The following is a 15,322-nucleotide window of genomic DNA, read 5'->3' on the forward strand; positions in this document are numbered from 1 at the left end:
AGTATCTCTAAGTGTACCATCCCTTTCTTGATACAACACCAATTGGTACAGAAATGGATGACGTGGTCTCTTCTCTAAGGTCCTTTTGGTACTAACCACTTCAGATTTTGTCAGTTAGACCAACTCCATTTACAGGTGCCAGTCTGGGCCAAGGAGATGCTTTCTGGACAGCCCAGGTTCCAAGGGTACCTGGGGTGTGTGCCAAGGCCCCACTGCCCTCTGGCGGTCATCTCCTGGAAATGCACCTCACGCACCCAACCTTAGCAGAACTGAGCCCCCTGGGCACCTGCACTGTGCTGAGCTCCTTCCATCCAGAAGTTACTGTCCCCACTTTACAGGTGAGAACTTTTTGATCACCCTTAGCATAAGCCAGAATCTTAACCATGGACTCAAGGGCTCATCCTTGCCTCCCCTCGTCACTCTCTAACCCAGCCACACTAGTCTTTTCTCAGACCCTAGGGTGTCTGCCTGTGCACCTCCCAACTACAATGTTCATGAACTCTGAAACCTTCATCTGGTTTATCATAACCTCAGCTCATTCTCTAGTCCTCTCCTAAGGTGCCACTTAAGAAAGTCCTCCTTGCCCTCCCTACCCCGCCCTCCACCTCTCCTTCACAAACACACTGGGGTTTTCCAGGTCTGTGTGGATGTTCGGTTAATGCTGCTCTCCCCAGAGGCTAAGGTGCCTAAGGACATCTTGTCTTAGTAAGAGTCACACCACTGGCTGACAAGGATTGAGCATTTCTCCATGCCAGCCATTCAGCTACGTCCTTCAAGCCCCCAGGCCACCCCAAAGTCCCTGGCCCCCAGGAAGCAGCCCTTGACTCTATCAAAAACTCACACCGATTTATTAGAATATGAAAAAGATTCGGTTTCTTCTGTACAGGTGGCAGAGCAGCAGCAGCTGTGGTGGCTTTGAACATGGTTGTCAATGTCACCCTTGCATGGTGACTCCTGCCCGAAACAGCACTTGCACAGAGGAGGGGGACAGGTGAGCACCCACTATCCAGTCCACTGGGGAGAGGGACACTCTGACTATTGCACAATCCTGGGGAAGGGAATGCCCTGGGGGAAGGACAGACACCACTAGGCCTGCACCTGGTCACGGTGGCACTGGGATGGGGGTGTGTGCCTGAGAGCAAAGGCCCCTGGGGCCCAGGGCTCTGCCCACCCCCAGCCCAGCCAGGCAGGAGGCACTCAGGGGAAGCCTTTTCCTCTGAGAACCGGGCTCCACAGCAAGCTGGGTGAGGTTCCAGGGCCAATGTGGGGATGAAAACACAGGCCAGCAGGAACAGAGTGAAGCCCAAGAGCAAAGAAGGTGCCAGGAGACCCTGCATCTGTGAGTTGAAGAGAATCATGATGGGTTGAATTTAGAGCCTTAGAGCCACACTTAAGAGCCCAGGAGGCACAGGAATGATTTAGGGGAGTGTGAGTAGGAGGGCCGGAGTTCTGTTCAGCCAGGCGTTTTCAAAATATTTTAAAAACAGGAATGCCCTCTGTGCAAATAGAATCGTACACGGAGGTTTGAATAAACAGAACAGATAAAGAGGCAGCACTTTCTGGAGCCTGTGACAGTCCCTCCCCTGACAGTGGCCCCTGAAGGGTCCAGTGGTCCCCAGAGGAGCAGTTTGGAAAGCTGAGTCACATCACTGTCCAAAGCACCCCAGCTCCAGACAGAGAAACTCAGAGGTGCCCTCAGCCTGCAGCTCTGAGTAAGGACAGGTCAGGATGGCTGGCCAGGGCGACAGAGCTGGCAGGAGAAGGGTGGGACTGTCATGGGTCCCCAATCCCTCTCCCAGTCAGATGCCTGGTCCCCTAGTCTTTCCCCTGTTCATGGAGGGCCTGGCCCAGGCCAAGAGATGCCTGGGCTCCTTCCCTTCCCAGGTGGGACTGAGGCTGAGCCAGAAGCTCTTTGGTTAGAAACTAAGATTGGTTTGGATGAGGAGGGTGATGGAGCAGGGGCAGGCCTCTGAGGTCTGGGAAACTCAGGGGCCCTAGCCCGGGTGTGGGGGGGCAGTCTGGATCAGGAAGGGGCAGGGTTTTGCCTCACAGCCCAGCAGTTCTGCCAAATGGACTGGGAGGGCAGTTCTGGTGAGAGGAGGTGCTTCCCAGGAGGCAGGGGGAAGCCGTGCTGCGGTGGGGGCTGTGGGCCCAGCTGCCATGCAGTGGGGAGGGGTGGGGCCAGCCCAGGCCAGGAAGGACGAGGGGAGCCCCCCAGCTGCCCTGCTCTGGCGGGAGAGTCTGTGGTGGGCCGGGCAGTGCCCGCTGGTCCCAGGGCTACTGCCCCTTGGGGATGAAAGGCTCTCCCTCCCCTGGCTCGGGGTTGGGGCCGGGGTCACTGAGGCAGCGCTGTATCCTCTGGGAGCTGGGGCTGTCACTTGGACCAGGGGTGAAGACATCATCGGTGCCTGGAGAGGGGGGCTCCTTGGTCCGCATCACAATGCCCCCATCGTCATCCTCATCCTCCTCGGCCACTCTGGCTGGGTCCCGGCTCAGCCCCAAGACTTTGCCCTTCAGCTCCTCGTTTACCAGGTCTACAGACTCAGGTGACTGCGGGGAGGCTGGGTCAATGGTGATAACAGGCAAGTCGGCCTTCGGCTCATAAGCCAATGGGTCTGGGGACCAAGAGCAAGGCAGCAGCTGGCTTCTGCCCCCGAGCCCTGCCGGCGACTCCCACAGAACCCTCCTGGGAGCGCAGGGATCCTATGTCTCAGGGTTACTCCCCATCCTCCTTAACAAGCCCTCCCCAGATAGCTTCTCTTCTCAGATGGGTCTCGAAGGTAGGACTGCACTCCTCTCCTCAGACCAGGGCTCCCATCGGTGTCCCTCCTCATATCAGGAATGTGGGCACCCTCCTTCCCGCGGGCCCCCTCCTTCCCGCGGGCCCAGGCCCAGGGGAAGGCCTGTTCTTGCTTCCCTGTGTGTTGGAGCTTCTGGTGGTACAGAGCCCTCCTGCCTCCCTGCCAGGCAAGCAGCCCCCATCACAGTCCTTGTCGTGAGCTGTGCGTGGAGCAGCTCTGTCCCCAGAAGGACCCAGGGCCATCCTTCTGGCTCCTTTGCCGAACTCTCAACTCCACCTGACGCAGGAACTCATGGCTTGGGAAAAGGTCAGGGAGGGAGAAGCTCGTCCTGTCTGCTGGCTCTCTGGGGCCCATTCCTGTTGGACCCCATCCTCAGGAGATGGTGGCCCTGAGCACCCAGCCTCAAGACCCCTCACCAGGCACCCTGTGCCCTGCCTTACCTGAGCCGATGCGGGCCCGAGACATGGTGGGTGAGTCCAGCTTGTGGGCTGGCACAGTCAGGTAGTTGTTGATCTGACAGAGAAAAGGCAACAGGGTGAGTACAGGGGGCCCTCTGGATGCACCCCAGGCTGGTGGCAACACCCTCCCCTGGCCAGCGCAGGCTGCTCACTCCCCCTTTGGCAGTTCCTCATAGGCTCTTTGTCCCGGATTCCCAGGGCCATGCTGGCACTTCAGGGTTCCTGAGGGCTTGGCCAAGGCTCTTGTCAAGCTGTGCTCCCTCCTGCGGGGCCTTGAACACTCCCGCTGCCCTGCCCCTCCCATGGTGACAATGGCCCAGTCTCTAGCTCCAGCCTGCACCTGCCCCTGAGGTCCAGATCCATAAAGTCAACTCAGGATTGGGCCCCTGGGCCCCAGAAGGCCGTCAGGTATCTCAATGCAACATGTCAAAAGTGAACTCAGCTTCCTATTTTCCCTCTAAACCTTATTCCTTCCTCAGCATCCTCTACCCACAGGAACCACTCTGGACCACCCCAATCAGACGTGATGCCCTCAACTCTGTTTCCTATTCCCTCATCCCCACCTCAAACTGGTGACCAAGTCTTGCTAGTTCAATGTCCTAAATGTTCCTTGAATCTACCCGCTCCTTTCCATCTCTCCCTGGCCACCACCCTAATCCGGAGTCACCCCCTTTCCCATGTCACTCCCTGGCTTAGAACCCTTCACAGCTCTCTCTTCGCTTGAATAAAGTTGGAACCCTTATATCATTAATAAACTTCCTTGAAAGCTGAACCCTCTCAGCTTCTAGAATGGGCCACAGTCTGTGACTGGGAACTTGGCACATGGACTGGACCTTCTTCTGCCCATGCACCCTTCACCCTGGCTCTTGGTCCCAAGCTTACCCTAACCACCTCCCTTGCTCAAGGCCCCCTGCACCCCCTTGTCCTATGTGGGCCACTGCAGGAGAAGCTCTGCAAGGGAGGGACTGAGCTGATTCACTGCCAGACTCACACAGGCTTCTCTGCTGCTTAGCATTTAGGAACTGCTCAACAAATGTTTCCTGAACAAGTGAATGAAGGCATGTGTGCTTTGCCTGGGACTGGGCATGTCCCTTTCTCCCGGGGCCTTAGTTTTCTCACTAGAAAATTAGGGGTTAGAGCATGTGGACACACTTCTAGCTCAGACGCCTGAAGATCTGATGAGGGGCCCTGAACTCTTCATGCCCTGAGTGGGGAGGAGGTGGAAGAAGTTGCTTTCTGGAACCTGCCCTGGGGCTCAGTGTTCGAAACAAGTGGAGGAGGCCAAAAAACCAGACTGGAGTGGTTCTGTCTTCAAAGCTACTGGTGGCGGTGTTGGTAGGGAAGGGGAAGAACCCAGATTCCAGAGAAAAGCAGGAGCCGGCTCCAGTCCTGGACGCACCTTCTGCTCCAGTTGCCGGGCCTTCTGTCTCCGGAGCAGCATCTGGTTCCAGGCCTCCTCGTAGGGGTCTGCCACCAGTGTGTGTCTGTTATAGGACCGCAGCTGTGGGAGGAGCAGCTGTCAGGCAGGGCAGGCCCCCAAGGGGCGGAGCGGCTCTGCCGCTGTGGTGGCCGGGTGGGCAGCAGCCCTCACCCGCTGCCTGGTCTTCTGCAGGTTGTTCCTCAGGATTTTGCGGATCTCCTCTTCCTTGTCCTTGGACAGTGCTGGCAGGATGCGCTCGGCAGGCAGGGACTTGGGGTGGATGTTCCTAGGACAATGGGCACAAGTTAGGTCCCCAAGAAAATTCCTGTGACCCTGGAGCCTGAGGGACTGCAGCAGGTCACCCTGGGGGTGGCCCAGCGGGGTGGGCAAAGCCTCAGGTCCTCAGTGTGGCCTTGCGGCTCTCTCACACACTGACAGGACAGAGAGGCCTTGCTTCCCAGCCCACCCCCAGGAGGCCCCCTCCAGGTGGGCGCAGAGGCTGCGGGCCCGGAACCAGCACTCACTGCATGGAGACGGTGGAGACGGCGGAAGGGATCTTGCCCACGCCACCACTCTCCACCAGCTCGATGGCCTGCTTCATCTCCATCTTGTGGTAGAAGGCGATGAGCTGGGGCTCCTTGGAGCGCTCGCCGGCTATTAGACACTTCTTTACATATTTCTTATTAAACCGGTTGAGCCTGGTGGGAGGAGCAGGAGAAGGATGGAGCCACTCCTAGGGCTGGGGAGACACCCAGGCCCTGGGAGAACCGTACATGCCCCTCCCCAGCCATCTGCCCTCAGGCCTGCCACCTACTTGTCCTTCCAGTGGTGGTGGCCATAGTGGCCACAGATGTCCTCGATGCCTGTCAGAAGGTGGTCCAGGAACTGAAATGGGCCCAGGGCCAGGTCAGGCCTCACTACTGGGCTCCTTCCCTACCAACACTTCGGAACAGGCCCCCACCTTCCACCCTGGTCAGCGGTGCTCAGCCCAGCCCTGTAGTTTCAAGAGCAGCCAAGAGGTGGCGCCTGTATCTCACCTATCCTGAACCCAGTGGTACCTCAAGCCCTCTGCTCCTGGAGCGTGGCTGAGCCCACTTCTCTGAACCCACCTGTGCCCAATGTCTAGGACAGGTTCCTACTAGAGGCAGAGATGGATTGACACCCCCTCCTCAGGCTCCCAGATGCTTATCCCACACCTCCCTATGGCATGTCACCTGATAACCTCAAGGGGCTGAAAGACCACCCTGGCACTGGATAAGGGAGAAAGGGAGTGACTGAGGGCATGCATATGAGGCCTAGCTGCTCCCCAGCTACCTGAACCTTCTCCTGCAACCAGGGGCCCAGGCCTGGCTTCTAGTACCTGTGTGTGGATCTCCTCATTGATGGAGCGCTTTGTTTCTTGCTTTTTCTTCACAGCCAACAGGTCTACCAGGGGCCGAATGGTCATGCCCTGGGGGGCAGGTGGGTGTCAGGCACTCAAGTTCGGCTACCTTGGCAGGGAGGCCATAGACCCTCCCACCTCCCTGCCGAAGCCCTTGAGATTGCGATGTCTCTGCTCTTAGGCCCACAATCTCTTAACCTCCATGCCAGCACCTATACAAAGGCAGGTCTTTTAAGGCCTGCTTCTTCCTGAAGACACAGCCAGAAGTCTGACAGTCCTTCCTTCCAATCAAAGGTGGCTCACACACTGGTTGTCTAGCCTGAGCCAGGGGCCAGAGGGCCTCGGTCGGTGGCCTCCGCCACAGACCAGCCCTGCTGCAGGGGAGTAGGCCTGGCTATCAGGGAGAACTCTGCTCTGCCTTCCTCACAGGACCAAGGCAGAGCAGCAGCAAATGTAACTGCACACTGCCCTGCGCCAGAGCCGCTAGGATTAGCTCTTTAATACCCACAGTGTCCCTGAGAGGTCGGTCCTTTCTTTGTCCCCATTGTCCTCCCCCACAGAGGAGGAAGCTGAGACTTAGGAGGCGAAGTAACCTTCTAAGGTCTCACAGAAGCAGAAAAGCTGGATTCAAGCCCATAGGGAAGGTCCCTCCCTCAACACTGCCTTCAGTGAAAGGGGCTTGGCAAACCACCAGCATATAAAACTGCAAAGTCAAGGAGATAAAATATTTTTGAAGATGGATGCAGGGCAAGAGGACCAAAGAGGCAGCCCCGTCTCCTTTCACAGGGCAGAAAACAAGTCCTGCCTCAGTTTCCTCCACATGTTCTTCTCCTGTTTCCCATCTAGGGCTTTGCTGAGATTTGTGCCTAGGAAAGCAGAGGGGATGGTAGAGAAACCGAGGCCCAAACACAGTGTTTCTCACTTGCCCCAAGGTCACCGGTCAGATAAGATGGCACAGTTTATCCTGGACTTCCCTGGGGACTTGGGGGAGGGCAGAAGGAGCCTCTCAGCTAAGCCTGGGTCATTTAATGCACAGAAATCACTGACCTGCAGGCTGAAAGGATTCCTCAGGATAATGCAGCCCAGCCCCCTCACCACAGAGATGGGGAACTTGGGACCCAGAGGACTTTCCCAGGGTCCCCACTGCATTTCCCAGAGAGCAGCAGAGCTCAGGCTGACTGCAGACCTCCTGCTGCCCAGTTCAGCGAACTTGCCAGTTCCCCACGTTGTGCTAGTATTCCTATTTTACCAATGAAGAAACTGAGAGCCTAAGATATTAACTCACTTCCCTCAAGCCCTATAACAAGCATTTGTGGGCCTGCTGACTGTACCTACTTCCCTTAGCACTATCTGTGTTCCTAACTAAGTTAGGCAGCATTCTGGGTACTTTACATTCCAACTGGTCACTCACAAATGACTCGTTATCACAAGTCTCCCTTCACAATTGAGGAAACTGAGGCCCAGAAAGGGTGAGGGGGGCTTGCCCAAGGTTATGTGGCAAGTTACTGGTGGAGCTGGGACTAGAACCTGTGGCCCCTCTCGAATCGCGCGCTTCCTCTGCCTGTGGGCAGAGTCAGGGTCCCCAGGCAGGGCTGTTCCACCCTGTCCAGCACCTGCACGAAGACAGTGAAGAAGATGACGGTGATGATGGCAGTGAGGAACAGGTCACACATGGGGAAGTGCTTCTTGTCCAGGAGGTAGCCCAGGGAGAAGGCGATGGCCCCTCGCAGGCCCCCATAGGCGATGATGAACTGGTCTTTGGGGGTCAGCTTCACAATGCGGAACTTGTTGATGAACCAAGTCAGGCCCAGCACACCTGCCAGGGAGGGGGGAGAAGAGGGGGAAGAAGAGGGGTCAGGCCGTCCCCAGCCCCTCCTGGCAGGAGCCTCCACCAGTGAGCCCGCCCAGCTCACTCATTTCCTGGTTCCCCCAGCCCAAGGTGCTCCGCATCCCTCATCCAGGAGCTGGGTAGATCATTGAGGGGATCCCCAAGCCTAGATGTACTTTAGAAACATCACAGAGGAGGTCGGGGGTGGGGGGTGGGAAAGAGATGAAACGAGATGGCCACGAGTTGACTCCTATTAAATATGATGGGTACATGGACCTATTTTCTGTGTGTGTGTGATTTTCTTAATAAAAAGGTAGTAAAAAATACAGAGGTGTGTGGCTCCAACCTCATCCCACAGAACCAGAATCTCTGGAGGATGAGGTCCAGGATTAAAGGGGTTCTAAAACAGGACACCATGTAAATGTGATGCCCAGTCAAGCCTGGGGACCGCACATCTAATCCCAGAGGAGGTGAGCGACATCTCGAGGGAGGAAGCAGCACACAGCGAGGCGTGGCGCGTCGGGCCTGTGGCCTGGTCCCTGTGCGCTGTCTGGGGCTGGCAGAGCAGATCTGGAGCAACAGCCTGCAGCTCTGCAGGAGCCATGAGGCAATGCAGAGAACATTCTCATACATGGGCTCTGTGGGCCTCAGTCCCCTCCTCAGATACTGAAAGGCTCAGAGGCACAGGGTCCCGGAGGCCCCTCCACTCTGACACCCCATCACTATCTCTCCAGAGACCAGAGACTTGCCACAGGCATGGGCTTCTCTCCTCTCAAGGGTCCTTGCAGCCTCAGCATTACAGAGAGGGGAGGGAGAGCCACTGTGGTGCAGCTGTGCTGGCCTCTCCACCCCTCCACCCACCCCACATATCCCTCCCCTGCTCAGGCCCAGGGCCTCACCCAGCACACGGGCGATGAGGCAGAAGAGCAGGGTGCTGATGACAAAGGTCCAGTTCCAGTGGTGGGAGCCAGCCACCGTGGAGACGCCAAGGAAGATGAAGATGAGGGTCTCACTGACACTGCTCCACATCTTCAGGAAATATTTGATGGTCGTGTGGGACTTGTGGGAGATGTTGGCCTCCACGTAGGGGCGCATCACCACTCCTGATGCAATGAGTCTGGCGTTGGGAAGAGCGGGATTTGGGGTCTTGCTGGGGTGGAGGCTGAAAGGTGCCCATTTACTGGGCTGCTCTAGGGATCAGATGCCTGCTGTGGGCTTTATATCTGTTCTTACTCAACCCTACAGACACTGGCATATTCTTACATTTTTCAGATGAGGGATCTGAGACTGGGAGTCTCAGTCTCTTGCCCGCTGTTACACTGCCAACAAGTGGCAGAGCTAAGATGCAAACCAAGGTCTGCCCAACTCCAAAGTCTGTGTCTTCTCCCCAAGGCCACACTGCCTCTCTGCTTACCAGGAGGCACTTACACCACGTCCATGGCCTTGGGTTTGTTCTTCTACGTCATCATGTCCCCTGATACATGGCAGTCCCTACAGAGAGCTCTGTTCTGAGCAGCAGCCGAAGCCCTCCCAGCCTGGTGCCCACACCTAGGCCCTCTCCTGCTGGCCTGGCCTCCTCACGGTCACCCTGAATCCCCCAGTCCAGCCTGGCCTCTGCACTTCCAACATCCTCTGCTACTGGAAACACCATTGCAGCTCACTGCCTCTCCATATTGCCCTGACAAGACCCACCTGAGGCCTTAGACCTCCAGGACTCCTCACTTCAACAGAAGCAGCCTCAGGGGCTGCTGAGGGGAGGGCTGAGTGCCAGTGCCTGTGTTCAGCTATGCTCTAAGGACTCCCTTTGAGGTGATGAAGGCAGGAGCTGAGACCTTCCAGAACCTGAAACTCAGTGCTTCCCGAGGCAGTCCTAAAGCCTGGTGCTCAGGTCTCTTCCCGGGAGCAGGAGACTGGGCCCTGGGGAGCTCCCTGGTGACCCTCAAAGCCTGGGGAATCCAAGCTGGTGGCCCCCCTCATGCTGCACCCGGACTCACGCCATGATGCCCGACAGGTGGAAGAGCTCGGCTGACAGGTAGGCCATGTAGCTGTAAAGGAAGACGAAGAGCGGCTCGATGACGCGGATGTGGGAGGTGAATCTGGAGGTGAAGGCTGCGATGACTCCATAGACCACGCCCACAAACACCCCACCCAGGGACACCACGAAGAAGCTCAGGAAGCCGAGGACGATGTCCACGATGCCCACGCGGTCATAGTTGGCAAACTCCTCAAAGAGGTGATACAGGACCTGGGGAAGGTGTGCAGGCTGGTTGGTGGGAGGGCAGGGCCCTGAACCCATGGCTCCCTGGGGTCCCCCCAGGGCAATCCTGTCTCCTCCACTGACCACAGCAACAAGAAGAGGCCCCATGGTAGCAGAGAAATCCTAAAGCCAAGCAGGTGCTCAAAACCATGGGCTGGGGTCAAGGGGTACACTACTGGTGGTCCTAAGCTCATGGCACTCACTGACCTTGGGCAGATCATGTCCCAGTCTGGAGTTCAGTCTCCCCTTCAGCACAAAGTAGGGGGAGTTTGGGCAATGAACCAGAACATGACTTCTTAATCACTGAAGCTTTTTAAAAATACACACAGTCAGGCCATAGCCCACCTGGACTCTCTGGTGGTGAGGCCCAGAAATCTCTATTTGACAAGCTCCCTGGGCAGTTGTGATGAAGAGCCAAGTTCAGAGTCTATGGAACTAGAGGTTCTCTAGGCTTCCCCACCTTCTGGACTGGGAAATAAGTGGCCATTATAATACTACCATCAGACATTCAAGTAGCACTTCATACACTGTAAAGACCTTGGACAATGGTTATCTTGCTCAACACACAGCAGTCTCCTGAGGTAGGTGGGCCAGGATGCCTGTTTCCTTGCTAAACTGAGCCTCAGAGTAGTTCAGGTGACTTGCCAGAGACCTTCCAGCCGAGGAGCAGCAGAATTGACTCCAGAACTTGTTCCCTGACAGCAATGGGGAGGTCCTCCCTAGCAGACTCAGCTTTGAAGTTCTGCCCCCTCTGAGATACAGGCTGCCTGGGCTACTCCTGGGCAGGTCTGCTGGGAAGCCAGATGGGGAGTTGCCAGGCCTGGGTGGGTACTGAGGGAGAATGGAGGGGGGCCTGAGGATCACTGAGAGGGAGCCCTCCAAAGCCCCCCAGGACCTGAGGGGCACCTGGAGGCAGGCAGGGTGTGTGTGTGTGTGTCCTGCGGGGTGTGTGTGTGTGGGGGGGCCTGCAGGGTGTGTGGTGTGTGTGTGTGTCCTGCAGGGTATGTGTGTGTGGGGGGGGGCCTGCAGGGTGTGGTGTGTGTGTGTGTGTGTGTGTGGCCTGAGACCACGCCCCTCAGAGGTGGCCTTCAGCTTTACTGTCTGGGAAAGAGGGCACTCACACCCATGCCCAGAGCTCTAGAAAGGGCCCAGGGCCAGGCAGGAAGGGGAGATGCCAAGCACTGGCCACAGTACTGCCTGGACTGCAGCTGTATGGCAGACCAGGCAGAGCTCCAGCAGCAGACAGCAGGTGCCTTCCCAGCCCTGGGCTACCTGAACTCACTCCTGGCCTGAGGACCCTGGGGTCCTCAGGGTGCACTACCTGGGCCAGTGGGGTGGGCACAGACAGTGAGGTCCTCCCTTCCGGCCTGGTACTTTTGTCACTGGGACTAGAGAGGCAGTGTCACATAGTAGTAAGTGTTCGGACTCTAGACTCAGGCAGTATAGATTTGAACCCCAGTCTTATCACTTATCAGCTAATATGACCTTGGATGATTTCTTAACCTCTCAGTGCCTCAGTTTCCTCATCTGGAAAAACTGGGGATAATTAGAATCCCAACCTCACAGAGCATGCATGGATTAGATGAGATAATATATATTCAGACAGGAAGTGCTCAGTGGACACCAGGTGATTACTGCTACCACTGCCGCCTCCCTGAGGAAGTGGGCTGTGGGCTCCAGGTGGCCTGACTGAGGTACCCACTTTACGCGACCATACCCCCAGTAGTGCCAGCCTGGACCCCAACACCCAGATCCAGCTGGGGAGTGCTCTGTCTCTGGCACCAACTGGTTTCACAGACAGTAGTGAGTACGGCACCGTAAGGCCCTACAGGGAGGATGACAGGCCAGGTGCTACAGCTCCTGCTTCAGATGGGGTGACAGGCTCGTGTGGTAACCCTGGGTGAGAGCTGATGCCAGAAAAACCAGGTTGGAGGCCTGCTGCTCAGGCCAGGCTGCTGCTCTGCAGCCCGGGGAGGAGTCCAGGAGGGGGGCGGGGGTGGGGAGATGAGCAGGAGCTGGGGCTGCATTGCTGGCTGCCACCGCCTGTCTCTTCTCTGAGGTGTGGCTTCCTGAGGGGCTGGGGGTGGAAGAGGCAGTGTGTGTGTCCTGGTGTTTTCCTGTGAGTGCAGCTGCTCTCTGAGGGTCCGGCTAGGAGGAGATGGGTGTTTTCACAATGCGACGTGAGTGTGCACACACAAGTTTGTTTCCTGGGGAAACTGGCTGAGAGGAAGGGCACATGCACGCACAGATGGAGCTGCCACATGCAGACCCTGCACTGGGGGTGTCTGTTCTCACCAGACCCTCGGAGGAATGCACTAAGTACTCTGCCACTTTGCAGCTGTCAAAGGTGAGGCCCAGAGAGGGACAGTCACTTGCCTATGGTCACACAGTAAGCAAGAAGCCAACCCAGGACAACCTCTACTTATCACTTTCTGGAGGTCTTGGAGGCAAGGCCCTTTGCACAAATATCACCCCAAACCTCTGCACAAACCAAACACTAACTTAAGACATAGCCAACATGAAAGCTGGAATGACCTTCACAGACTAAATGGTCTATTAAGGGCAAACTGAGGAATAAGGAGAGTAAGTAATTTCACCAAGATCACATCACAGTCCAAAAAGGAACACAGAATACAATCTGGTAAGGCCAAGAGCTCAGGCCCTGGGATCAGACAACTGGCCTCTAACCTTGGTTCTGTCCAATTCTAGCAAGTCATTTAACTTCTTCGGGCCTGATTCCTCCTCTGAAAGTGAGAATAACAAGCATGAGCATTAAATGAGATAATACATCTTGAGTGCTCTGCGTGCCTGGCACACAGTAAGCAGGAATGGACATTTGCTGTTTCAATACTACTACTACAGTGGGTGGATGTGGGATTCACTCTGGATCTGGATTCAGGTCTGTGCCCTGTGTGCCTGTAGGTGTGGTCCCCACCCCTCACCACAGTGACGGCGTCATTGAGCAGAGATTCTCCGAAGACAAGGATATGGAGCAGCTCATTGATGTGAATTTCCTCGAAGACGGCCAGCACGGCCACAGGGTCCACAGCCGAGATGATGCTGCCAAAGAGCAGGTTGTCCAGGAGGCCAATGTTGTTGATCTGCTCGCCCCCCACCAGGCACACAGCGTACATGAGGCCACCCAGGAAGAAGGCATTCCATAGTGTGCCCACAACAGCGAAGATCAGGATGGTGCCCAGGTTCTCGGTGAACTGCCGCAGCGGCAGGAAGTAGCCCGCGTCCAGGATGATGGGAGGCAGCAGGAAGAGGAAGAAGACATCCGACTGCAGGAAGGGGGGCGTCTCGCCCACGCCCTTGATCAGGCCCCCTACCAGCAGCCCCACCACGATCAGCAGGCAGCTCTCTGGGACGATGCTCGAGATAGTGGGGATCACATGGAAACCTGTGGAGGGCAAGAGAATGGGAGACCGTGGGCTTACAGGGAGCCTGGACGAAGCGGACAGGGCTGGGGACAGGGAGAGCAGCTGGTGACAGGGGTACAGGTGTGGTCTCAGAGGGCTGCTCTCTTAACACTCTGAGCCTCAGCTTCCTTGCCTGTAAAATGGAGGTGATAAAACCAGCTTCACAGCATTGTATAAACTGATGATGTTTTTAAAGTGCTTTCTTCAAAGGGTACACAAATGCTATCTCTGTCACTGTCACAAGATAGAAAGAAGCAGCTCTGTACGCCTCCAGAAGGCAGAAAGTAGAACTGGTTCATGAGCCTCCAGGTACCCAAGGGCATTAATGACACCTGAACCCAAGTCATCTTTCCAGGCACAAGTTCCAGGAAGCAGATGTGGGCCCAAGACCAGGCATAAGAACCTACGATTCCGTCTGAGGGAAGGTAGCAAGTTGCCCATCATGGAGGTGTGCAAGTGGAAGGCAGACAACCAGTTGGTGGAGAGGTGACACAGGAGGCAGAGGAAGCAGAGAAGGATCAAGGAATGAATATCAGTGCAGGAGAACCTGGAGATCATACCGCCAGGGTCTGCAAACCTGTAGGACATGTGCAGCAACCACGATCCCAGACTCACATGCTTTCCTGCCAAGCCCAGAGAGCTGCTTGAGAGGCCAACAAAAATCAAGCCGTTTTGCATGTGAGACACAACCTATTTGCCACTGCTTCTAGCTCAATCCCATCTGCTTCAAGATGGGGCAACCGAGGCTCAGAAAGAGGAAGAGACTAACTCATAGTCACATAGCCAATCACTGGCAGAACCAGTACAGAATCCAGGTCTGAGCTCCTGCAGCTCCCATCAAACCCTGCAGTTCTTTTTGTATTCAACCCCTCCTATTCTCATTCCCCATCAAGGCCTGAGACCCACCAACCATCTCTCCATGCCAGGTTTGACCTGAGCTCCTGGTAGGTTTTTGGTTTGTTTTGGGGTGGAGAAGCCCTGGGCCTCTAGCTACAATGCTGGGTACCATGACCCCAAGGTCAGCTGGGTTAAGAGGGCATGACACTTTGCTCAAGGTGAAAGCTCTCACGCTCCTCCTTAGCCTGTAAGTTCTGTGCAGGCTGATTCCATATCCATCTATAATTATATCCCCAGGGCTGGGGACACAGAGGGCAATCAACAGTATCTACTGATTTGAAAACCATGACTCACATAACTCCAATAATCTATCTGGCCAGGCTTCTGTTCTCATTATCCCTGAGATCCTTGGGAAGGAGGAGAACCACCCCTCGCTACGACCAAAGCATCCCCTACTCTCAGGCACCCCTCTGGGAAGTGCCAGTAGCTACAATGTAAAACTCACACTCAAAACACCAGTGCCAGAACCTCGGCACAGTGCCAAGCACCCAGTGACACTCAAAACATGTTGGAAAAAAACATACGTCCATCCTAGGCCAGGACAGGACCCCAAAGCCACCCTGTATATTCTCCTCATTAAAATAGACCCATCCCAAAGTCCCCTCTTTTGCTGAAAAGTCCCCTAGTCTCTGTAGTATCCTCCAGTAACCCCTGGTGTTCAGCTGACTGGTACGCTGGAATTCCTTGCAAATTCTCAAGTCAGCCTTATCCTCTTTGCCTGCAGACCTTTGCCTAGTTTGTCCCTTCAGAACACTATTTCAATACCTCTAGTCCTACTGCGTGTGGCTAACACCACATCCTTCTGCCTGCCTCCTCCTCCAGGAAGCATTCCCTGATTACCCCTGTGTGCCCAGGTTA

General features: G+C 55.9%; 1 protein-coding gene across 2 annotated transcripts in view; it reads right to left on the reverse strand.

Moving 5' to 3' along the window:
* Positions 1 to 825: 825 nt before the first annotated feature.
* Positions 826 to 15,322, reverse strand: part of SLC9A1 (solute carrier family 9 member A1) — a 46,722-nt gene continuing 32,225 nt past the window's right edge. The window contains exons 2-12 of one of the 2 annotated variants that reach the window (XM_017640038.3): positions 13,088 to 13,548; positions 9,883 to 10,133; positions 8,788 to 9,005; positions 7,674 to 7,876; positions 6,040 to 6,129; positions 5,494 to 5,564; positions 5,204 to 5,377; positions 4,851 to 4,965; positions 4,659 to 4,760; positions 3,242 to 3,314; positions 826 to 2,561 (exon numbers count right to left, since the gene is read on the reverse strand). In XM_017640038.3, coding sequence (XP_017495527.1) covers positions 2,278 to 2,561; positions 3,242 to 3,314; positions 4,659 to 4,760; positions 4,851 to 4,965; positions 5,204 to 5,377; positions 5,494 to 5,564; positions 6,040 to 6,129; positions 7,674 to 7,876; positions 8,788 to 9,005; positions 9,883 to 10,133; positions 13,088 to 13,548 — 2,042 coding nt within the window. In that variant the 3' untranslated portion in view covers positions 826 to 2,277. Of the gene's footprint in view, positions 2,616 to 3,241; positions 3,315 to 4,658; positions 4,761 to 4,850; positions 4,966 to 5,203; positions 5,378 to 5,493; positions 5,565 to 6,039; positions 6,130 to 7,673; positions 7,877 to 8,787; positions 9,006 to 9,882; positions 10,134 to 13,087; positions 13,549 to 15,322 lie in introns of both variants that reach the window. The other variant, XM_017640037.3, reaches the window with a different exon arrangement.

The sequence above is a fragment of the Manis javanica genome, chromosome 4 (genome assembly GCF_040802235.1).
Source record: "Manis javanica isolate MJ-LG chromosome 4, MJ_LKY, whole genome shotgun sequence".
NCBI lineage: Eukaryota > Metazoa > Chordata > Mammalia > Pholidota > Manidae > Manis > Manis javanica.